Below are 25,829 nucleotides of genomic sequence, written 5' to 3'. Positions count from 1 at the left end.
TCTAGATTTATTTATGAGGTTTTTGAAATAAAAGTGTCAGAGAATGTCATTTATATTTAATTTACTGAACTCAACTTTCAGTATCTGTCCATATATTATCTTTATTATATGGAATAAATGCTTCAAACAGTGAGTCATAGTAAAAAATAAAAAGCAGACTTGAACTTTTAATCATATTAATTATGAAAAACAACTGTAAATGTTGATAGTGAAGCTGTATGAGTTTATATAAATATCTGTTTCCTGTGTTTTCCATGTGTTGATCCATTGTAGTTGTTGTAGATCAGGGGTGTGCGGCCTGCCAAAGGTTCCAGTCCAGCCCATGGGATGAAAGGGCAAACATGAGTTCAGGTTCCACATACAGACTAGGGATGTAACGATTACTGCTATAACGATAAATGGTGGTAAAATCGCAGATGGTTAGTATTACCGTTTAAATTGTAATTCTCATAATAACTGTGTATGATTACCGCACTTTTAGGGGAAAAAACCCTATGTAAAGATCTGCTTTTATGTCAAATATTTGAGTAGAGGTTTAATTCATTACAATTTTAATTTTCTATACTGAATATTTGGAACCGATATTCACTTTTAAAGTCTGTGAAAAGGTTCGTTAAGCATCTGTGTATTATTTATGCAATAAATTATATACAGTTTTCAAATTGGATTTTATATATTTTTTGTGTTTTTTGTCCTTTTATGTTTTTATAGTAGGTTAAAGTGAAAAAATAATAGACAGATGACCTAGACGAAGTTGTGCTGAAAAAACAGATCCCAAACATGGGTATAGTAAACATTTGTTTATATAGTATATAAAGGCCAAATCAAAAGGACTGAAAAACGGACAAAATAGACTCAGACCACTAAGGGTTAATATTTGAATGTTTCTGACACAGAAGGGACATTGGGACGATTATTTTATTTGTTTATTTATTTATTCAAAGTACAACTTGGTTAAATTATTTCAGTGTATCAGTACTTTTTGAACATTTTGAGCACAATTTCAACAATACCGCGATAATAATGATAACCGTGATAATTTTGGTCACAATAACCGTGATATGACATTTTCATATGGTTCCGTCCCTATTACAGACCAATGTGATCTTAGGTCAAATAATAACAGAATAACCTATAAATAATGACAATTACAAATTTTCTTCTACAAAAATTATGTGGGAAAAATTGTGAAAAGTGAAAAAAAATAACAGTAGGCTACACTATGAAAATATTTACATTTACAAACTGCCCTTTCACAATAAAATACAAGTAAATACATCAATAAAAACAAATATGAACAACCTGAAATGTGCAATTTTAACAAAATTCTGTCTGGTACTGAATGTTTTGTGCATTAAAGATCCTTTGTAAGTTGAGATGTAATATTGTTGTAATTGTTCTTATTTTAGTTCCAAACTCCAAAATTTTAACAATATTCTGCCTGTCACCACATGTTTGTGTAACATTGCGTGTAAATGTACTTGTATAAATGATAAGTTGAGGTAGAATATTGTTAGAATTGCATTTTTCTAATGAAAGTTCAGTTTTTTCCAGTTATTCAAATTTTTCGGTAAAATGTAAATATTTTCATAATTTAATGTTTTTTTGTTTTTTTTAGGACTTAAAAAAAAGAAAAACTTGGAGTTGTCATTATTTGTAGGTTATGTCATTATTTTACTGGTCCGGCCCGTTTGGGATCAGATTGGGCTAAATGTGGCTCCTGAACCAAAGTGAATTTTGACCGCCCTGTTCTAGACCGTTGTGTGTCCATGTTCTGGTTCTGGTTGTGGGTTCTGTCCAGTCATTTGCATCCTGTGTGATAGTCTGTGGTTCTGTGTCCTCAGGTTACGATGGAGGAGGAGAACCTGCTGAAGGAGCGACTCCAGGCCATCACGGTAAGGGTCCGCACAGTTCTGGGAGGACTTAAGGAGGACGTTTGGGTCTTTAAGGTGGTTCCGGGAGGATTTAAGGAGGACATTTGTGTCTTTAAGGTGGTTCTGGGAGGATTAAAGGAAGATGTTTGGGTCTGCATGGTGGTTCTGGGAGGATTTAAGGAGGACGTTTGGGTCTTTAAGGTGGTTCTGGGAGGATTTAAGGAGGACGTTTGAGTCTTTAAGGTGGTTCTGGGAGGATTTAAGGAGGACATTTGGGTCTTTAAGGTGGTTCCGGGAGGATTTAAGGAGGACATTTGTGTCTTTAAGGTGGTTCTGGGAGGATTAAAGGAAGATGTTTGGGTCTGCATGGTGGTTCTGGGAGGATTTAAGGAGGACGTTTGGGTCTTTAAGGTGGTTCTGGGAGGATTTAAGGAGGACGTTTGGGTCTTTAAGGTGGTTCTGGGAGGATTTAAGGACGTTTGGGTCTTCAGGGTGGTTCTGGGAGGATTTAAGGAGGACATTTGGGTCTTTAAGGTGGTTCTGGGAGGGTTTAAGGAAGACGTTTGGGTCTTTAAGGTGGTTCTGGGAGGATTTAAGGACGTTTGGGTCTTCAGGGTGTTTCTGGGAGGATTTAAGGAGGACATTTGGGTCTTTAAGGTGGTTCTGGGAGGATTTAAGGAGGACATTTGGGTCTTTAAGGGTTAATATTCTGTTGTGGTGGTCTTTCACTGGGTTTTTGGACTTTTCACGGTTCCTTTCTTCAGTCAGTTCTTGGGCCTCTGTTTCAAACAGTACCAGTCCACAGTTCAGGTTCCAGAATGAACATACAGTATGTGACAGAACTGGACCAAAACCAGCAGATTTAGCCCAGAATTACCTGTGTGTTACTGTGACATTCACTGAATTAGTACAAACGACTCATAAATAAATAAATCCAGTCCATAACAGATGTAAACACTAACACACACCACCAGTATGATGAGCTGCAGAGAAATACTGTACAGGAGCGACGACAACATGTGAAATGAAAAAAAAACAAATGTGATATGATGCAGTCCAGGTAACGCTCCGGAGGAAACCCAGTGGTATGTTCCTGTGCTGATTTTAGGAAAATAAAAAATACAGTCAAACATTGAAATAAAATAAGAATTAAATTAAAGTAAAAATAAAATAAAAATAAAACAACATAAAATAAAAATAAAATAGTCCTAGGTTTGGATGTAATCTCACTTAAACTGACATGAAAATTCATCTGTAATTACGAGGTATCAAACTTTCTGTAAATTTTAATGTAAATTTTCTCACAGTTTACGATGCAAGAGGTTTTTTCTACATAGACTTTAGTTCTGTTTGAACTGGTGCAGAGGTTGGGTTTAGTGTTTCATGTTTAGTCTTTATGGTTTAGACTTTTTTGTTTAGTCTTTACTCTTCAGTGTTAAATCTTTATGGTTTAGACTTTTTTGTTTAGTCTTTAGTCCTCAGTATTTGGGGTTTAGTCTTTATGGTTTAGTCTTTACTCTTTAGTCTTTCGTCTTCAGTCTTTACTCTTTAGTCTTTCGTCTTCAGTCTTTAGTCTTAGTCTTCAGTCTTTACTCTTCAGTCTTTAGTTTTTTGTCTTTAGTCTTTCGTCTTCAGTCTTTCATCTTCCGTCTTAGTCTTCAGTTTTTACTCTTCAGTCTTTAGTCTTTCGTCTTCAGTCTTTAGTCTTTAGTCTTCAGTCTTAGTTTTCAGTCTTTACTCTTCAGTCTTTTAGTCTTAGTCTTCAGTCTTTAGTCTTAGTCTTCAGTCTTTAGTCTTAGTCTTCAGTCTTTACTCTTCAGTCTTTAGTTTTTCGTCTTAAGCCTTTAGTCTTAGTCTTCAGTCTTCAGTCTTTAGTCTTCAGTCTTTAGTCTTCAGTCTTTAGTCTTGGTCTTCAGTCTGTAGTCTTAGTCTTAGTCTTTACAGACTTCATGGTGCCGCAGTATCAGAACAGCAGTGGTTTCCAAACAGACCTAAAATAACAGTAGTGTGGGTGTATAGATGCAGGATGGAAGAGCTGCAGCACACAGAATACAGCAGATCTGTGTGTGTGTGTGTGTGTGTGTGTGTGTGTGTGTGTGTGTGTGTGTGTGCGTGCATCTCCACTTCCTCCTGTGGGAGAAGGATAATAACACAACAGACATGAAGGGTGAGGAGATGGAGGATGATTAGACTGATTCAGTCCAAAGTATGATGAAAGAAGAACAGGAAAAAGCTGACTGGAGAGAGAATGATAGAAGGATAGAACAATAGGATAGAAGGATAGAATGATAGAATGATTGAACAATAGATGGATAGATAGATAGATAGATAGATAGATAGATAGATAGATAGATAGATAGATAGATAGATAGATAGATAGATAGATAGATAGATAGATAGATAGATAGATAGATAGATAGATGGAACAATAGAAGGATAGATAGATCACGCTCAGAACATATGACACTAGGTAATAAAGCTAATGCTAATATGTTAGCATAATGAACGCACACAATGTATGACACTAGGTAATGAAGCTAATGCTAATATGTTAGCATATTGAACTCTAAAACGTATGGCACTAGGTAATAAAGCTAATGCTAACATGTTAGCATAATGAACACTCACAACGTATGGCACTAGGTAATGAAGCTAATGCCAACATGTTAGCATAATGAACGCTCAGAAGGTATGACACTAGGTAATAAAGTTAATGCTAACATGTTAGCATAATGAATGCTCACAACATATGGCACTAGGTAATAATGCTAATGCTAATATGTTAGCATAAAGAACGCTCACAATGTATGAGGCTAGGTAATAAAGTTAATGCTAACATGTTAGCATAATGAATGCTCATAACATATGAGGCTTGGTAATAAAGTTAATGCTAACATGTTAGCATAATGAACGCTCACAACATACGAGGCTAGGTAATAAAGTTAATGCTAACATGTTAGCATAATGAACGCTTACAACGTATGAGGCTAGGTAGTAAAGTTAATGCTAACATGTTAGCATAATGAACGCTTACAACGTATGAGGCTAGGTAATAAAGTTAATGCTAACATATTAGCATAATGAATGCTTACAACGTATGAGGCTAGGTAGTAAAGTTAATGCTAACATGTTAGGATAATGAACGTTTACAACGTATGAGGCTAGGTAGTAAAGTTAATGCTACCATGTTAGCATAATGAACGCTTACAACATATGAGGCTAGGTAGTAAAGTTAATGCTAACATGTTAGCATAATGAACGCTTATAACGTATGAGGCTAGGTAGTAAAATTAATGCTAACATGTTAGCATAATGAATGCTTATAACATATGAGGCTAGGTCGTAAAGTTAATGCTAACATGTTAGCATAATGAACGCTTATAACGTATGAGGCTAGGTAGTAAAATTAATGCTAACATGTTAGCATAATGAATGCTTATAACGTATGAGGCTATGTAGTAAAGTTAATGCTAACATGTTAGCATAATGAACGCTTATAACGTATGAGGCTAGGTAGTAAAGTTAATGCTAATATTGGTGTAAAATGTAGTTGGGAAATTAAAGATTAAAGTCATAGTCATTGATGAAACTAGAAAATCAATGTTGATCTAAATTCAGTCCAAACCATCTGTGAGTCATTTTAGAAACACATAATAATTGAACCCGAACAAACCAATGCACTGATATCTATCCCATAATATCAACCTCTATTCTGACATTAGTCCTTGTTTTGGATCCCAGAGCCTGTTAGAACAAACACTTGAATTAGATGGGTCCACACACTGGTGGACATTTATGAGTTAATTGTAAATATGAGGCTAATGCTATGCTAATGTGTGGTTGGTGTTTTCTTGGCCTCTGTGTTGATGCCGACGGTTCCGTGTGTGTGTGTGTGTGTGTGTGTGTGTGTGTGTGTGTGTGTGTGCTGTATTAAACCCAGTGTGCCGCAGACACACTCAGGTCTATAAATACTCTAAATACCAGTGGACGTCAGTGGAGATCCCCTTCCACTGGGGCTTAACACACTCATCCTGGATCCATCAGCTGCATTTAGCTCACTGACCCACCGTCATCAGCACACACACACACACACACACACACGCCTGGGGGGGGCAACAGACGGCCAGTGGGCTGAAAACCACCTGCTGAACAGTCGGGTCCGGTCTGGTCGGGTCCAGTCCAGTCTGGTCCGGTCCAGTCTGGTCCTGTCCGGTCTGTGGGAAGAATGTGTGTAACACAAACATGACACTGACGACAGGACCAGTCCTGTTAGCTCAGGGTCCACAGTCAGACCAGTACAGTGGATCAGAACCAGGACAAGAACTACAGAATAATAAGAACCACCTAGAAATACTGACAGCTTCTACAGTTTAACTTTGTTTTGGTGTAAAATGACATAAAACTGTTTACATTTATAAACTATTCTTTAAAATATAAATAACTTGAACAAACAGTCTGAAATAAAAGCAGTTTTAACATAATTTTGTTAATGTTTTATATTTTGCTCAGTTGTGTTCTTGTTATTGCTTAATTTGATCATTTTGGCTTTGTTATTTTGTTTTAATTTATTTCTGTTCATTTTGTTCATTTTTTCAAATTTTTGCTCCTTTTTGTATGTTTGCTCCCGTTCTTTTTTTTTTTTTTTTTTTTTTCATATTTGTTGTTTTTTGCTATTTTTTTTCTGTTAGTTGTTTTGATGTTTCTCATATTTCTCAAAATTACTAAATGATTTGTGTTTTGTAGATCCACTTTGATCTGGACGTTATAATATACATGTGGAAATGATATATTGAGGCAGAATATTGGTTAAATTACACTTATATTTCTTAATAAATTTCAGGTTGTTCATGTTATTCACATTTATTACCTCTGCCAAGGAGGTTATGTTTTTACCAGGGTTTGTTTGTTTGTTGGTTAGTTAGCAACATAACTGAAAAAGTTCTGGACGGATTTGGATAAAAATTACAGGAAGGGTTGATACTGGCACAAGGAACAAATGATTACATTTTGGTGGTGATGGGGGGGGGGTGATCTGCCTTGGCAGAGGTCTGTGCACTCCAAGTGCTTTTCCAGTTTAAAGTATAGTGTGCAAATATAACCGTTTTCAGAACGTAATTAGATTTTTTTCACTCTAAAATGTAGAGAAAACTTCATATTTGTCCATATTTATAGTTTATTCTGTTCTTATTTTGCTGGTTGTGATCCACTTCAGATCAGACTGAATGTATGCACGGCAGACAAACTTTTTCTACATGAGGACAAAGTTGCAGGGTTGTAGTTGAAACAGTGACCCCCCCCCCCCAGCAGACAGGCAGGTTGGGTGGGTGGGTGGGGGTGTGAGGCGCTGAAGGTTGTGTTGTTTTTTCTCTATTTCTGTCTGGAGCTGAGCAGCTGTCTGTGGGCCCAAGGTTGAACTGACAGGTGGAATAGTTTCCATCCAGTCCAACGTCCACGTGTCACAGTGTGTGTCGTCTGTCTGCCCCCCCCAGGACAAAAGGAGGATCCAGGAGGACATCGCCAAGAAAAGGAGGCAGATCGAGGAGGAGAAATTAAAACTGCAGTACGTAAAGGTACGGACAGGAACAGATGTGTGTTCTAACGAGTCTGATCTGGTTCCACCGGACCGAATGAAGGGTTCGACAGGTCCAGAGAGGAGAACTGAACCACACAGCCTGTTTCAGACCCAACCCTAACCCCTGACCCTGACCCTGGCCCTAACCCCAGCCTTAACCCTAACCCCAGCCTTAGCCCTAACCCTAACCCTAACCCTAACCCCAGCCTTAGCCCTAACCCTAACCCCAGCCTTAGCCCTAACCCTAACCCCAGCCTTAGCCCTAACCCTAACCCCAGCCTTAACCCTAACCCTAGGCAAAAACCAGACTGCAGTTCACAAATACTGACACTAAGGCCCCAGCCCAATTCACACCTTGGTCCCTCCCCCTTACCCCTACCCATTACCCCTATCCCTACCACCCCTCCGACTCATCTTCATGTGACTGTGCCAAATGGAGGGGGAGGGGCCAAGGGGTGAAATGGGATTGGGCCAAAGGCTCCGTTCACACTGCAGCCAAATGTGTCCATATGTGACCTGGATCTGATCTGTTACACACAGTCTGAACAGCACTGATCTGACCCAGACCACTGTCATATGTGGTCCTAAATCTGACCCAGACCACTTTCATATGTGGTCCTAAATCTTACCCAGACCACTTTCATATGTGGTCCTAAATCTGACCCAGACCACTTTCATATGTGGTCCTAAATCTGACCCAGACCACTTTCATATGTGGTCCTAAATCTGAACCAGACCACTTTCTTATGTGGTCCCCAATCTGAACCGGACCACTTTTATATATGGTCCTAAATGTGACCCAGACCACTTTCACATGTGGTCCTAAATCTGACCCAGAACACTTTCAGATGTGGTCCTAAATCTGACCCAGAACACTTTCAGATGTGGTCCTAAATCTTACCCAGACCACTTTCCTATGTGGTCCTAAATCTGACCCAGACCACTTTCATATGTGGTCCTAAATCTGACCCAGACCACTTTCATATGTGGTCCTAAATCTGAACCAGACCACTTTCTTATGTGGTCCCTAATCTGAACCGGACCACTTTTATATATGGTCCTAAATGTGACCCAGACCACTTTCACATGTGGTCCTAAATCTGACCCAGACCTCTTTCATATGTGGTCCTAAGTCTGACCCAGACCACTTTCATATGTGGTCCTAAATCTGATCCAGATCTGATATTTTCCAATGTGACTGAAGTCTGAACGTCCAGGTCGCATTTATCTGACCTTTACATCATTGAAATGCGACAAACGTCCCAGTTGTTGGTCGGAGCGGAGGAAAACCCGATTTCCTGCTGTAAACACATTGTGTCTGTGTGGTCTGGTATTCCATCAGGACCTCTTCAGTGCATGTGGGTCACTTCAGGACCTCTTCAGTGCATGTGGGTCACTTCAGGACCTCTTTAGTCCATGTGGGTCACTTCAGGACCTCTTTAGTGCACGTGGATCACTTCAGGGTCACATTCAGTTCAGACTCAAAACTGATAGAAGTCGCATTTAATGTAGAATATGAACCAACACACCAGTCAAAACTCACCTGTTCAAACTGGCATTTTCTTGAACCCCTTTTGATTGTGAAGCATCTTTGAGGGTCCAAAAAAGTGCTATACAAGTGTGATTTATTATTATTATTATTATTATTATTATTATTATTATTATTATTACACAAAAACAATCAGATTTGACCCATAAATCTGACTTGTGTGTTAGACCTGCTGTGGGCGGAGCCTATAATCTAAAATGGGTCAAACTAGAAACATAATAACTGGAACAAGTAAAATTACATCTACAGACTCTCCTTTAAAAAATATGAATAACATGAACAACCTGAAACTTCTTCAGAAAGTTAAGTGCAGTAAAATACAAAATAATACTAGTAAAAAGTGTGATTGTGAAGCATAAGCTGCGTTCTCATATGTGACCACCAGAGGGCAGAATAGAAACAGCAGAGCCTTGAAGACAGTGTTCACTTCTGAACGCAGTGTCTTCCTTATTACTGTGGTTTAAATGTTCTTTAATATGAGGATTTAAGTGGAAAACACTTCAGCTGAAAGATCCCATTCTAACCTAAACCCACACACACACTTTGAATAGGAGTGTTTCTGTATGTTGAACCGTTCCCAAGTGGTTTATCTACATTTACTGTGGACTAACTGGTTTTCAGTGTGCAGATGTGCGTATTGTCAGTGTGCAGATGTGTGCAGATGTGCGTATTGTCAGTTGTGTGTTTGTTGTGTTGGACAGAAGAAAGCCCTGAGGGAGCAGTGGCTGATGGACGGACTGAGTCAGCAGCAGACGGAGGAGGAACAGGAGGAACTGAGGAGGAAGGAGGAGGAGGAGCAGGAGCAGAGGAGGAGCAACATACACAGGTACACTGACCAACTGACCATACACAGGTAAACTGACCAGCTGACCCATACACAGGTAAACTGACCAGCTGACCCATACACAGGTAAACTGACCCATACACAGACCTGCACAGACAGTTAATCCAACTCATTACATAAGACTCTATCCAGAGCTTAGTGTCTGGACACACTAATGACACACTAAGGTCAAAGGTCACAGTCGTGGCATTAATGCTGACCTCAGACGTCACTGTGGACTGAACGTTCACCATTTGCTTTACACTTCAGTTTGAATTGCTGTCAGATTCATTTAGTTTCTCTCTCTCTCTCTCTCTCTCTCTCTCTCTCTCTCTCTCTCTCTCTCTCTCTCTCTCACTCACTCACTCACTCACTCACTCACTCACTCACTCACTCACTCACACACACACACACACACATTTTTAGTTAATACCGATATGTCGGGACTGTGGGAGTAAATATGTCATTCCTGTTTTGAACTTCATTTCCCATCATGCAGTGTGGTTCTGTGCTTCAGTGTTTATGAGGCTATTGTATTCAAAACTAGAAGCACTCGGAGAGCACAGACCTCCGCCAAGGCTGATCAGTGGCCCCCCCCCGTGGGCCCCCCCACCCCTGATCACCACCAAAATTTAATCATTTCTTCCTTATCCCATTTCCAACAAACCCTGAAAATTTCATCCAAATCTGTCCATAACTTTTTGAATTATGTTCCACACTAACGGACAGACAAACAAACAAACAAACAAACCCTGGCAAAAACATAACCTCCTTGGCGGAGGTAATAATGACTACTGTCTCCCAAAATGTTGGTCCTATTTAATGTGGAGATGGAACTGTTCCTCAACTCAGGGTTCCTACGCAAGTATGGAAAGTATGGAAAAGTATGGAAAATGGGAACAAATGTCTGTCAAAACATTCCTGTTTCCAGACTGTTCCCACTGTTCTATTTTCTAAAACATAAAATTATGAGTATCTAAAAAAACCCACATGGGTCCATCTGTTTTTTTGAAGGTTCTTGTTAGTGCAGCTCAAATGTTTGTGTGAGAGCACATATAGTCGGTTCCACCTCCCAGAAAGCATTTGGATTGATTGACAAGTTGGATGCCCCGCCTTCTGCTCTTATCCTCCTCCAGCCCATTTTCAGCCCCGCCCAGGTGTCATCCAGTTTCACCGCTGCTTTGATGGACAGTTTTGACACGCCTCGTATGATCATTGGCAGAACTCAGAACGGGTCAATGTAAATTCTCTGACGACTGGCTCATAAATCCAAATTATAAAGACTGGATGGAATTATTTTACCAAGACGTCTGGAAATTAGGGTCTGGAGAAAGTATGGAATTTAGACATTTCAGATGTGTAGGAACCCTGTCAGCTGTAGGAACCAACCTGGACACACAAAAACAAACCAACCTGGACACACAAAAACAAACCAGCCTGGGGCCTGTTTCACAAAACTAGGATAAGGGATTAAGCCAGGATATGTTGGCTATCCTGGCTCAACTTATCCATGATCCGGTTTCGGGAAAGCAGGATATGTTTTGATATAAGTTACCATGGAGATTTTAGTCTGTGGCGCTAGCCTGGTCCAGACCAGGCTAAGTTCCAGGATGTATTTTATCTCATCCCTCATCTCAGTCAACAGTCTCCACAAATGGAAACCAATTGTTCTTCCACTGCCCATTAAACAATGGAATCACAGTAACTAGACCCACTGTCAGTATTTAAACATTTGTGATTATTAATTTCAATAATTTTACATAAATGATGATTTTAGATGATTTTCAATCATTAGATCAGTTCAGTTCAATTGTGTTTATTCAGACATTTCAAACATTAGACATTTATGCAGATTCAATGTTTAAAAACTCCAGAGTCTGTAAAGGAATAGGCTGAAGCCTAAGATCATTCTGCTGACCCCCCATTCATATCGCCAAACAAAATTAAATAAAATAGATACCAATGCCTTTAGCTTAGTAACAACAGAAACAACCAAAAACTAAACAATTCAATAGTTTGAGTGGAAAAATGAACATTCACATTATTCATATATTTTCATGACATTTAAACATAGTTTTAAACATAAATAGTGTTGGACAGTCTTTGAACTCAGGATTGAACTTGTTCCCAACATTTTCTCCAACACAGACTAAATGTGTTCAGATTTGTTCTAACAGAAGGTTTATTGAACACATGACTTCCTCTGAAATTAGAAATAATTTCCCATATTTTAATCAAGCTCTGAATATGAACAGGCAACCGATGTTTTAAATTTTCAACATGAATTGTTTTGTTTTAAAGTAGACTAAGTTACCGAACTTTAAAACTTTTAGTTTGATCCTAAACTGATGAGTGTGTTTCCTATAGGACACTGTATTGATCAGTGCTATTGGCCTTTTCTGAATAATGTTGATTGGATTTGGATTAGTTCTGTCCGTTTTCACCCACACCTCCATGCACTACAACATCTTCACTTCTTTTGTATAGTTATTCCAAGGAATTTGATTACATTGACCCTTTCAGTCTCTGTATTATTAATACTTAGGTAACTGACAGTTTCCCACAGACTATATATGTCATATAAATATAAATACACAAAGAGTAACATGATGTTCCTTTAATGAATAAGGATCAATCAAAGCAAGTAAAACCATGAGCTCCTTTAAAACTGAAGTCACACAGACTGTACAAGAGAGAAAGAACAGAACCAGAACATATGAGAGAACAGAAGAAGAAATACACATTTAAAGGTAGAATACAGCCCACATGTCTGCACACTGAAAGAAATGCAAGACAAATCCATACGTAACTAATGAACAGACAAATGAATAGATGCAGTAGCCTCCCTGCAACACAGTACACACAGTATACACACAGTATAAATACAGTAAACACACAGTATACACACAGTATAAATACAGTAAACACACAGTATACACACAGTATAAATACAGTAAACACACAGTATATACACAGTATGTAACACAAACATCAAAACAGGCCAAATCAATTTAAACTGAATAACAAATAAAAAAAATTAAAAACCCCCCACAAATTCCTCTACCCCAGCAGGACACATTTAACTTAAATCATGCACGTGAACTAAAATAATTGAACACATATTGGTTCCTGACCAGCTGACCGCTGTGGTCATCAGGGATGATGGCAGGATTGTCCCAGTCCATGTGTGATGCACTTTTTTGAGGGGGGGCTCCCTCCCTCTCTCCCTCCCTCCCTCAGACCACATTGTGGAGGACAGTCCTGGCCACAGTGATGTCACATGACCTCAAAGGGCTGACCCTTAAGTGGTGAAGACAGTGAGAGCGTTCCTTCAGGAGGTCAAAGGTCATTTGGATCCTGGTCCTTGTCCTGGTATGGACATGACTGTAGGCCTGCTGTGGTTCAGGGGGTCTGTGTATGGTGTCAGGAGAAAAGGCTGGTAGGTAGACCCCCTGTCCCCAGGTAGACCCCCTGTCCCAGAAACACACCAGACTGTTCACCTGTCAGCACAAAACCTCAGCATCACAGCCTCAGAAACACAGTTCCATCCTGGACACAGATCTGATGTAAAACGTGGTTGTTGACAGAGGCTGTGGTTCACCTTGTGATCGGCGCTGACAGATTCCAGAGGTCCGATAGACTCAGGAGTCATGGACTGAACCAGAACCAGAACCAGACCACTGAGACACAACACTGATGAGACAGTCAGCATGGACCATCTGAAATGATCAGATGAAGAATCTGAACCCAAACAATGAACAGTGTTCATGAACCCGTAAAGGCCCAGACCTACTTTAGTGTCAGTTCACTAATGAATGTTCTCTATATCTAACCTTTCTGAAGTGATTTATCTCCATCTGTTATAATATTATCTTCTGTAGTTTGTATTTCATCAGTATAAATCAGATCTTTTCCTATATTTAATTCACTGCTCATGCAGATGTTCATTAAAGCTCAGATTAAAGTTGATGGTTCTTCTGTCAGAAACAGATCAAACTGAATAAACAGTGTCTGTTTCAGTCCAGTCTGTCATTAACTGAACATAAACCCAGTGTGTCCGTCCACTGGAACTGATCCAACTGCATGGGTTTTACTGGTGAATCAATGTTGTAGAAGATGATGGTGTTTCCATGTTCACTACGGAGCCTCTGAACGTCCAAATGGGTCATATCTGATGACCATGAAAAGATGAAGAACTGTATTTTACACTAATTATTGACATGGGTTAATAGGATTAGTGGATCAACAGGGATTAAACAGTTTAGATCAGTAGTGACTGATGTTTGGGTCTTTATGGGTTAATTAACAATATCAAAGTCATGAATCATGATCAGATAAAACAAGATCAGTTTATTTCTCCCAAAGGTAAACTCACTGAAGTCAGTGAGTTCATGTGTTTATCAGAGTTCTTCAGTCTGATGCAGTTCCATTTACACAGTTTCACTCACATCTACAGTTAGTTTCACTTACAATTTCACAACTCCGTTTTCACAGATGTTCATTAACTATTTGGGTTATAACTGTGATGGTTTCAGCGGAGTGGTCAGTGTGTGTTTGTGGTCTACTTACTCATTCAGGTGGTCTGTAGTCTTTCGCCACGCTGTCTCTGGTTGTTTTTGTAACTGTGGTAGTGTTGTCTTTCTTTTTCATTCGCTCCTTTACTTCCTCGTTAGCCAAAATGAGGAGTTTTGCGTCCGATGGGGGAAAGTCCGCTGCTCTAGTTGCCATGGTGAATTGGTGAATCTGTGATCGATGTCGGGGTCTATTGAGGAAGCCGGATGCGCGCACTTATCCTGGATGAGTTCCACCTGGCTTGATTAATCCGTGTCCGTTCATCCTGGCTTGGTCTTTGTGAAACCGATTAAGCCTGGACTCCCATGTTTTGGATTCGTTGAGCGCGGCTTAGTCAGTCATCCTGGATGACGGAATCCTAGTTTCGTGAAACAGGCTCCTGGACACACAAAAACAAACCAACCTGGACACATAAAAACAAACCAACCTGGACACACAAGAATAAACCAACCTGGACACATAAAACAAACCAACCTGGACACATAAAAACAAACCAACCTGGACACACAAAAACAAACCAACCTGGACACATAAAAACAAACCAACCTGGACACACAAGAATAAACCAACCTGGACACATAAAAACAAACCAACCTGGACACATAAAAACAAACCAACCTGGACACATAAAAACAAACCAACCTGGACACACAAGAATAAACCAACCTGGACACATAAAAACAAACCAACCTGGACACACAAAAACAAACTAACCTGGACACATAAAAACAAACCAACCTGGACACACAAAAACAAACCAACCTGGACACATAAAAACAAACCAACCTGGACACACAAAAACAAACCAACCTGGACACATAAAAACAAACCAACCTGGACACACAAGAATAAACCAACCTGGACACATAAAAACAAACCAACCTGGACACACAAAAACAAACCAACCTGGACACATAAAAACAAACCAACCTGGACACACAAAAACAAACCAACCTGGACACACAAGAACAAACCAACCTGGACACACAAAAACAAACTAACCTGGACACACAAAAACAAACCAACCTGGACACACAAAAACAAACCAACCTGGACACACAAGAACAAACCAACCTGGACACACAAGAACAAACCAACCTGGACACACAAAAACAAACCAACCTGGACACATAAAAACAAACCAACCTGGACACACAAGAACAAACCAACCTGGACACACAAAAACAAACCAACCTGGACACACAAAAACAAACCAACCTGGACACACAAAAACAAACCAACCTGGACACACAAGAATAAACCAACCTGGACACATAAAAACAAACCAACCTGGACACATAAAAACAAACCAACCTGGACACACAAAAACAAACTAACCTGGACACATAAAAACAAACCAACCTGGACACACAAAAACAAACCAACCTGGACACACAAAAACAAACCAACCTGGACACACAAAAACAAACCAACCTGGACACATAAAAACAAACCAACCTGGACACACAAGAACAAACCAACCTGGACACATAAAAACAAACCAACCTGGACACACAAAAACAAACCAACCTGGACACATAAAAACAAACCAACCTGGACACACAAAAACAAACCAACCTGGACACACAAAAACAAACCAACCTGGACACATAAAAACAAACCAACCTGGACACACAAAAACAAACCAACCTGGACACACAAAAACAAACCAACCTGGACACACAAAAACAAACTAACCTGGACACATAAAAAAAGTCTATGTCTGGTCTGTCCCCCTGGTTGTGTCCCCTGAACTAAAGTGAGTTTGACTTTTTGCTGTCAAATGTTGGACACATGATTAGGGATGTAACGATTACCGGTAGAACGATAAACGGCAGTAAAATCACAGACGGTTAGTATTACTGTTTAAATTCTAATTCTCATGATAACTGTGTTTGATTACCGCACTTTTAGGAGAAAAAAACCTATGTACAGATCTGCTTTAATGTCAAATATTTGAATATAGTTTGAATTTATTACAATTTTAATTTTCTATACCTAATATTTGGAACCAATATTCACTTTTAAAGTCTGTGAAAAGGTTCATTAAACATCTGTGTGTCATTTATGCAATAAATTATATACATTTTTCAAATCGGATTTTACATATTTTTTTGTTTTCTGTGCTTTTATGTTTTTATAGTAGGTTAAAGTGAAAAAATAATAGACAGATGATATAGATGAAGTTGTGCTGAAAAAACAGATCCCAAACATGGGTATAGTAAACATTTGTTTATATTGTATATAAAGGCCAAATCAAAAGGACTGAAAAACAGACAGAATAGACTCAGACCACTAAGGGTTATTTGAATGTTTCTGACACAGAAGGGACATTGAGACGATTATTGTATTTGTTTGTTTGTTTGTTTGTTTGTTTTTCCAAAATACAACTTGGTTAAACTCTTTCAGTGTGTGTATTAGTACTTTTTGAACATTTTGAGCACAATTTCAACAAAACCATGATAATAATGATAACTGTGATAATTTTGGTCACAATAACTGTGATCTGAAATGTTCATGTGGTTCCACCCGTCCACATGAGACTGGTGCAGTTTGTGTGTGGTTTAAATGTCTGTCAGTAGTCGGTGCAGTCCTGACAGACAGTCGACTGTAGACATAAGCGCCGTGGCTGAGCCGGCTGAAGCTCACAAACACGCTTCATTTCCTCAGATCAGCTCTTCTGAACTTTGTCCTGGACTCACCCTGACAGCTGAGCCTGCAGGGATCAGAGCCGCAGCGCCAAAGCCAACAGGCCATTTACACACCGAAGCTCATCATTAGCTCAGACAATGAGCGTGCTCAGACCGCCACGGCACGAGTGGTAAACATACGGCCCACGGACCAGAACTGGGCCGCCAAAGAGTCCAACCCCTTCCATGAAGAGCAGAAATTCCACTGAACATCCGACTATACAATGCACGTTTTGGCCCCACCCCCTGCCCCATGGATGTGTGATCGCTGTCAGAGGTTGTGCTTGACATTTTTATTGTTCGTCATTTTGACGGACAGGGTCGTAAAAATTCCGTCATAACATATTATTATCCGTCATTTCAAATTTTTATTTTTTAATGATAAACAGATATATTCAGTCGTATTTAATGTTCAAAAACATCTCAGTGATGCAGCAGCTGTAGTTGCTGCTGGCTGATAAACCAATGTGATATCACGACTCACATAATTCTATACACCACTGTGAACTGGTGTGTTCTCATGCACTGAGGGTTAGAGTTCAGGTTCTGGGAACCACAGATCTACGCACAAATGGACATGCCATCTAATAACACATGAAAGGCAGAAAATATGTACATAGAACACACAAAATGCCAGAAGAACTGGAGTATTCCTTGCTTGTCCGTCATCCTTCACCATCAGTCCCTCTTTTGTCACCGCGTTTATCAGTGCCATCACATTTACTGGGCTTTTGAAAATAACTAAGGAGACTGGGCTGTCTGCACAGTTTGTGCCAGCAAAGGAGCATCGAATTTAGGATAAAGTTAGCTGAACAACAACACAAGACCGGACACTGATTAATATGAACACTGACACCAACTGGACAGGAGGGGGACTACAGGTGGACCAACTGGACAGGGTCTACTACAGCTGGACTAACTGGACAGGGTCTACTACAGCTGGACTAACTGGACAGGGTCTACTACAGCTGGACTAACTGGACAGGGTCTACTACAGGTGGACTAACTGGACAGGGTCTACTACAGCTGGACTAACTGGACAGGGTCTACTACAGCTGGACTAACTGGACAGGGTCTACTACAGGTGGACTAACGGTGAGTCATTGGACTGCTGTTGTATTCAGTGTAGTTGTGAACAGTGGTGCTGTTGGTTCTATACAGGTGGTTGTTGGTTCTGTACAGGTGGATGTTGGTTCTATACAGGTGGTTGTTGGTTCTATACAGGTGGATGTTGGTTCTATACAGGTGGTTGTTGGTTCTATACAGGTGGTTGTTGGTTCTATACAGGTGGATGTTGGTTCTGTACAGGTGGTTGTTGGTTCTATACAGGTGGTTGTTGGTTCTATACAGGTGGTTGTTGGTTCTGTACAGGTGGATGTTGGTTCTATACAGGTGGATGTTGGTTCTATACAGGTGGTTGTTGGTTCTGTACAGGTGGATGTTGGTTCTATACAGGTGGTTGTTGGTTCTGTACAGGTGGATGTTGGTTCTATACAGGTGGTTGTTGGTTCTGTACAGGTGGATGTTGGTTCTATACAGGTGGTTGTTGGTTCTATACAGGTGGTTGTTGGTTCTGTACAGGTGGATGTTGGTTCTATACAGGTGGTTGTTGGTTCTGTACAGGTGGATGTTGGTTCTATACAGGTGGTTGTTGGTTCTGTACAGGTGGATGTTGGTTCTATACAGGTGGTTGTTGGTTCTGTACAGGTGGATGTTGGTTCTATACAGGTGGATGTTGGTTCTATACAGGTGGTTGTTAGTTCTGTACAGGTGGATGTTGGTTCTATACAGGTGGATGTTGGTTCTATACAGGTGGTTGTTGGTTCTATACAGGTGGATGTTGGTTCTATACAGGTCGTTGTTGGTTCTGTACAGGTGGATGTTGGTTCTATACAGGTGGATGTTGGTTCTATACAGGTGGATGTTGGTTCTGTACAGGTGGATGTTGGTTCTATACAGGTGGATGTTGGTTCTATACAGGTGGTTGTTGGTTCTGTACAGGTGGATGTTGGTTCTATACAGGTGGTTGTTGGTTCTATACAGGTGGATGTTGGTTCTATACAGGTGGATGTTGGTTCTATACAGGTGGTTGTTGGTTCTGTACAGGTGGATGTTGGTTCTATACAGGTGGTTGTTGGTTCTATACAGGTGGTTGTTGGTTCTATACAGGTGGATGTTGGTTCTATACAGGTGGTTGTTGGTTCTGTACAGGTGGATGTTGGTTCTATACAGGTGGTTGTTGGTTCTATACAGGTGGTTGTTGGTTCTATACAGGTGGATGTTGGTTCTATACAGGTGGTTGTTGGTTCTGTACAGGTGGATGTTGGTTCTGTACAGGTAGGATAACCCCACATCTGCCCTGGAGGAAACCTGCCCTGTGCTCGCTGACTACGGTCGGGCGAGCCGAGCAGGAAAGGTTAACAGTAGATTACCCTCAGGATTTGAATCTGTCAAAATGACGGATGGACTTCAGAATTTTCCATCATTTTAAAAAAAATCCATCAATTATGGAATATTTTCGGTTAACGTGACCTCTGATCACTGTTGCACCACAGGAGGGCGTGTGGGTACAATGTCTCCACGGGTACAACGCTGTTAGTATTAACAGTTAAGGATTTCACACACATTATTTCAGGTTCCACAGTCAGACCAGTGTGATCTGGAGTGGATCAGAACCAGTACTATAAGAACAGAACTGAGCTATAAGTGATGACAAATGGGACAGGTAGGAAAAAAAACACAAACGAGTGGAAAAGAAAGAAAAAATGTAAAGAGAAAAACAAGAAATGTATTTATATAAATATTGTACATGGTGTGAAATGGGGGGGGGGGGGTTACTGTGAACTGTTGTCTAGTCTGATGGATGTAAAAGTCTGGAGCTGAAGGATTTACAAATTCTCCTTTCACCAAATACGTGAAGAACATGAACTAAAATGAACATGACGTTTGAAATTCAGTGGATTTCTTCTAATATTCAGTCTGTTATTAAAGGTTTGGTGTGTTTGTAGATCCACTGGATCTGGATGATAGAATAAACATATGGAAACTTAGATTTATTTATTTTCTTTGGAAATGTTCAGTTTTTTCAGGGTATTCACTATTTTTTTAATCTGTCTGTATTATTTGTTCTTGTTGTTCATTGTATTGGTTAGTTGTTTTGTTTTTTTGTTTTACTTTTGTTCATTTTCTTGAATATTTTTGTTTATTTTTTATTTGTTTTGTTCATTTTTTTTCATTGTGCTACTTATTTATTTTGCTCAGTTTTTTATCTTTCGTTAATTTTGCTGTTTATTTTTGTGCATAGTTCATTTTGCTCCTTATTTTGTTCATTTTTTACTGTCTGTCTGTCTGTCTGTCGTTCTATCGTTCTATCATTCTGTCTATCTCTCTGTCTATGTATCTCTCTCTATCTCCATCTTCTACTTGTACATTCTAACATGTTTTTCTACTTATTTGTTATAGTTTTTTTGATCAGACTGTCATTCAGCTGTGTGCCCGTTGCCTTGGTAACGTGGTGCATTATGGTCTGTGTGCAGAATAGAGAAGGAGATCGAGGCCTTGGAGATGCAGGAGCTCAGCATCTCAGCCAATGAGGAGGCGGTTCTGAAGCGCCTAAAGGAGGTGGAGCGCACGGCCGAGGACATCATCAAGGTAGGGCTCCCACATACCTGCAGGGTCACAGCACCGCCTGCAGGGTCACAGCGCCCCCTGCAGGGTCACAGCGCCCCCTGCAGGGTCACAGCACCGCCTGCAGGGTCACAGCGCTGCCTGCAGGGTCACAGCGCCCCCTGCTGGTTGGGTTCGGATGCTGACGCTCCACTCAGTCATGACAGTCAGGGCGGAATGGTTACCGTGGTGACATCACACTGGTTTCAGGACAACAGTAGGAGCGTAACTTTGGGTTATTGGACTTTTTTTCTACACTATGAAGGAAGTTCAACACCATGAAAATGACTTTACCAAAGACGTTTTTATGTTTGTTTTTTTAAATGTTTTTTAGATTGTGTCAGTTTTTCCACCTGTTTTAACCCTTTCATGCATAGTGGTCACTACAGTGGACATCTATTCCACAGCTGTTCTCTTATATATTTGTGGATTTTGTTGTTTTAGTTCCATATCTACGGTGGCCGACAAGGGCCAAACACATTGCGACGGCCCAGTGCCTCTCAGTTAAGAGAAAACCGCTGCAAGTACAGAGATGATGCAATTTCACAAACTCAAACACAAGTCTAAACGAGGTGTGAAAAGAGGAACGTGGTGCAAATGAAAAAATGCACAGCAAGAAACAAAAACAAATGCATAATTATCAAATGCTCTGCAAATAAAGAAATGGTGCAAACCAAGAAAACATGTGCAAATGAAAACGCTGCATAACCAGTCACTGCAACGGAAGTGCTCCAGACCTGCAGGGGGCAGCGTTTATAGACAACAGACTGGCGTCAAATATGATCAAATAAAAGTCACATGACCGCACTACACCATAACTTCAGTTTGTTCCCACTGTAGTTTGAAAGCCTGTCAGTCAGCTGTTCTCTGTCTCTTCTCTCCATCCTGAGCTGTTCTGCTGACAGCGCCCCCTACAGGTTGGGAGCTCTTCCTTTGAAAACTAATAATTGAATTAAATCTGCTTCCTTTGCTTTGTTAACACACTTTCTTTCCTGTATATTTTTACAATAACACAAAACATCCATACAAACCATTCATATTCACTTTTTTGGTCACCTCACACACAATCAGATTTTCCTAATCAACCGTTTTTAATCTAAACTATAATATTTATATGCACTTTAAATACTTACTACAAATACAATGATCAACAAATGTGATAATAATAGGAGTAGGCTGAAGCTTTCTGCGTATTTTGCCTACCCTTTATACATTATCTTACAGCACCTCCTCAACTTTAACAAACAACATATTCACACCGACAATGAAAATGTGAAAATGCTGTTTTTTTTGCATGTTATCTCCATGAAGTGAGTAATAACTAGTATTACAGCATGTTGAAATATGAGAAAACATCAAATTAGCAGCTTTTCACACAGTATATCAGTAAATACACGTTTCATTGCTTCAAAAATTAAACACATTGGTATCCATGCAACTCCATGAAAACTAGGCTGATTAAAAAAAATTCAATCGCATTGTTTTTTTCATGCCTAAAGAGGAATAAAAACAGGTAAAAAAAAAAAAATCTTGATTAATCGTAGTAGTGTACAGCCATACAAAACACTGGATGGTTTTAGCTCCGTACGTTGTAACCTTTTACTCTTACAGTGTACATCCATCAGGAGTGTTACCCTTTAAGGTGTGCATGTGTGTGCTTCTGCTCGTGTGTGTGTGTGTGTGTGTGTGCTGTTCTACTGTTAACACTACAGCCTTGTATGAACCCCCTCCTCTTTGGGCCCCCCTCCTGTTCTGCTGCTGGAGGCTCCTCTGGTCTCTGCTCATCTGTAACCGCTGTGTTTACTTCAGACTACGTGGGCGCTCCGGCTGCTTCAGGTGTCCAGTAATGCACCGCTCACATGGATCTGTTCATACCAGTGCACCACACACACACACGAATATGCACTAATACACACTAATATGCACTAATACACACTAATATGCACTAATACGTAGGGGTGTAAGAAAATATCAGTTCTGCAGTATATCGCGATATTTCATTTCACAATACTGTATCAATATCACAAAGTATTTTATTGATATTTTCAGGTATTTATTCAAATGCAGATATTGTGGAGGTTCATTTTTGTTTTTTTGTTTTTCTTTATTGTTTATATTTTATTTATTATTATTTAACACTGTTTTATTAAATAATGTTATGCCGCATTTCCACTACGTGGTATCGGCTAGACTCAACCTTTTTGCGTTTCCATTACATAAAAGGACCTGGAATTCGGTACCTGGTACTAGTTTTTTGGACTCTGGTACCTGGTACTAGTTTTTTGGACTCTGGTACCTGGTACTAGTTTTTTGGAATCTGGTACCTGGTACTAGTTTTTTTGGAATCTGGTACCTGGTACTAGTTTTTTGGTACCTCCTCTGCTGAGGTTCCAGGACTGGGGACCAGGTACTAAAGGTGACACTGTGTAAACACTGCAGACCTCTGATTGGTCAGAGTGGTGTGTGTGCCCCGCCCTTTTCCAGTAAATCTGTCAGTAGGTGAATCCACATGATGACAGTCTGTAAAACTCCACCATGGTTTGTCCAGGAGGTTCAGACGCAAACATTCAGCAGGAGTTTGACCAGACAACAGGCAACCAGTGAGTTTATCAGCAACTGTGAGCAGAGCACACAGAAGGAATGCACCGCATCGCTATGACGACCAGGGACTGGAAAGAGGGAGGATCTGGAATGGAAAGGGTCTGGAATAGGACCTGGTACCAGAGTGGACCTGGTCTGGAATAGGACCTGGTACCAGAGTGGAACCGGTCTGGAATAGGACCTGGTACCAGAGTGGACCTGGTCTGGAATAGGACCTGGTACCAGAGTGGAACCGGTCTGGAATAGGACCTGGTACCAGAGTGGAACCGGTCTGGAATAGGACCTGGTACCAGAGTGGAGTCGAGCCGGTTCCATATAGTGGAAACGTGGCATTAGGTCCTTTGTTTGGATTGAACTCAAATCCTGTTCTGATGTTAGTTGTGAACTAATAGAATCTGAACATTTGAACAGGATCTGAAACTGGAATGTCTGGAAAACAGAATGTCAGTTTGAACACAGTTTGAACATTTGGTGATAGAACATTAGATCCTGTTGGGATCAAATACAAATGTGTTTAGTATTTGTGCAGATTTCCGCTGTAATTCAATTCTTCAAGGAAATAATCATTTAAAAAAAGGAAACAAACCAAAAATTGCCTTTTTAACAGAATCATGATATATCGTGATATATCGTATCTTGATCCTAGTATTGTGATTTGTATCGTATTGCCAGATTGTTGCCGATACACAGTCCTTCTAATGCACACTAATACACACTAATACGCTCTGTGCTTGCTCTCTGGACGTGGTTGGTGATTTAAGGATGATAAGGGGCGTGGCCTCAGAGTAAACAGGTGTTTGAACGGTGGATCTGCTGTGATGTTGACTTCCTGCTTCGTACAACACTTTGACTCGTCCTGCTCTGTCTTCACCTGTAGGAGCTAACGGCTGAATTCCACCAAGGTAAGCCCCGCCTGCACATCTGCTGTACATGAGTTCACTGTAACACCTGTGGGACTGCATCTGAGTTCACCCAGAAAAGATGCATCCAATTATTAAAAAATACAATTAACGCTAATATACTAATAGTATAAATTGTTGATGCAATGCAATTTTTTTGCAACTTGCTGGTCTTATCTTGTTTGATCTTATAACGTACTGTCACATACTAATACTTTAACTAATACTTTAATACTTAAATATTCCGTTTTCAAAGCCTTCAGTCCATCTTTCCATGTGTATGGTGTCAGACGTCACAGGTCAAAACGCTGTGATGCTGTTTTTTCCTTTGTCATAAAATGCTCTTCTAATGCAGGGATGACAAACTCTTTTCAGCTCAGGTTCCACATTTAGCCCAGTTTGATCTGAAGTGGATCAGAACCAGTAAAATAATAACATCATGACCTCGAAATAATGACAACTACAAGTTTTTCTTGTTTTTGTGCAAAAAAATAACATTAAATTCTGGAAATATTTATATTAATACATTATTCAAACAAAAATATGTGAATAACATGAAAAAAATGACATTTTTTATAAATAAGTACAATTTTAACAATATTCTTCCTCAGCTTCTCATTTCTACATGTGCATTACAGATTTAGTACATTTAGAACATTTAGTAACAGGCAGAACATTGGTCCGATTACACTGAATCAGATTATTCACATTTTACTGTTAAAGGATAGTTTTTAATGTAAATATTGTCATAATTTAATGTAATTTTTTGCACTAAAACAAACATTATGTGATGTTTATATTTTACTCTGTTATTATTAGACTGTAGATCATATTGGTCTGAATGTGGAACCTGACTGAGGCCTTCAGGGACAGGAACGAGGCCTTCAGGGACTCGGTTTTCTACTCAAATTGGATTAAATGTTTCTGAGTCAGGGTGGATTAAATTCTGTATGAATCAGTTTGTCAGAATAATGAATGATCTGAATAAAGGAGAAGATCAAAGTTCTGTGAAAAACACAAATTCACATAGTTCAGAAACTTCTGTAAGAATCAGAAAGAAGTGTGTTCCAGTTACTCTGAACATATGAGTGGAATTAAAGAAGCAGAAAAAATACAGACTCTAGTTAGATGGATGGATCTAAAAGAAACAGCAATTTGTAGATGGATTTGGAACAATCCATTAAATAAGTCATCATGTACTGAATACAAAATAAATAATGAGAATTAATGCTGAAATATAAAACACAATAAATTCATTCATATAACACTGACATTTGTGACCTTATTTTATTTCAATATATTTATTTTATTTTTTCCAATATTTTTTTATTGAAGGAAAATAGGACACTTTCAATCACAGAATTACAATTATAAGTTTAAACATATATGCATATAGACACACATTTACACACATATCTATATCTACAGGGTGGGGAAGCAAAATTCACAATGAACATTTAGTTTTTTCTCAGCAGTTGTTTTGAAACCAAACATATATTGGTGTCATAATCATACCTAACACTATTATCCATACCTTTTCACAAACTTTTGCCCATATGAGTAATCAGGAAAGCAAACGTCAA

At 39.5% G+C, this 25,829-nt stretch overlaps 1 protein-coding gene across 1 annotated transcript in view; it reads left to right on the top strand.

Moving 5' to 3' along the window:
• LOC115416059 (palmdelphin-like) overlaps positions 1 to 25,829 on the top strand; it is a 46,980-nt gene that overhangs the window by 16,519 nt on the left and 4,632 nt on the right. Inside the window, exons 2-6 of the mRNA XM_030129773.1 lie at positions 1,845 to 1,895; positions 7,364 to 7,444; positions 9,697 to 9,821; positions 20,617 to 20,731; positions 24,225 to 24,249. Coding sequence (XP_029985633.1) covers positions 1,851 to 1,895; positions 7,364 to 7,444; positions 9,697 to 9,821; positions 20,617 to 20,731; positions 24,225 to 24,249 — 391 coding nt within the window. The 5' untranslated portion in view covers positions 1,845 to 1,850. The remainder of the gene's footprint in view (positions 1 to 1,844; positions 1,896 to 7,363; positions 7,445 to 9,696; positions 9,822 to 20,616; positions 20,732 to 24,224; positions 24,250 to 25,829) is intronic.

The sequence above is a fragment of the Sphaeramia orbicularis genome, unplaced genomic scaffold (genome assembly GCF_902148855.1).
Source record: "Sphaeramia orbicularis unplaced genomic scaffold, fSphaOr1.1, whole genome shotgun sequence".
Classification (NCBI taxonomy): domain Eukaryota; kingdom Metazoa; phylum Chordata; class Actinopteri; order Kurtiformes; family Apogonidae; genus Sphaeramia; species Sphaeramia orbicularis.
The sequence above is the reverse complement of the archived record's forward strand: the minus strand, read 5'-3'. Positions and strand labels throughout refer to the sequence as shown.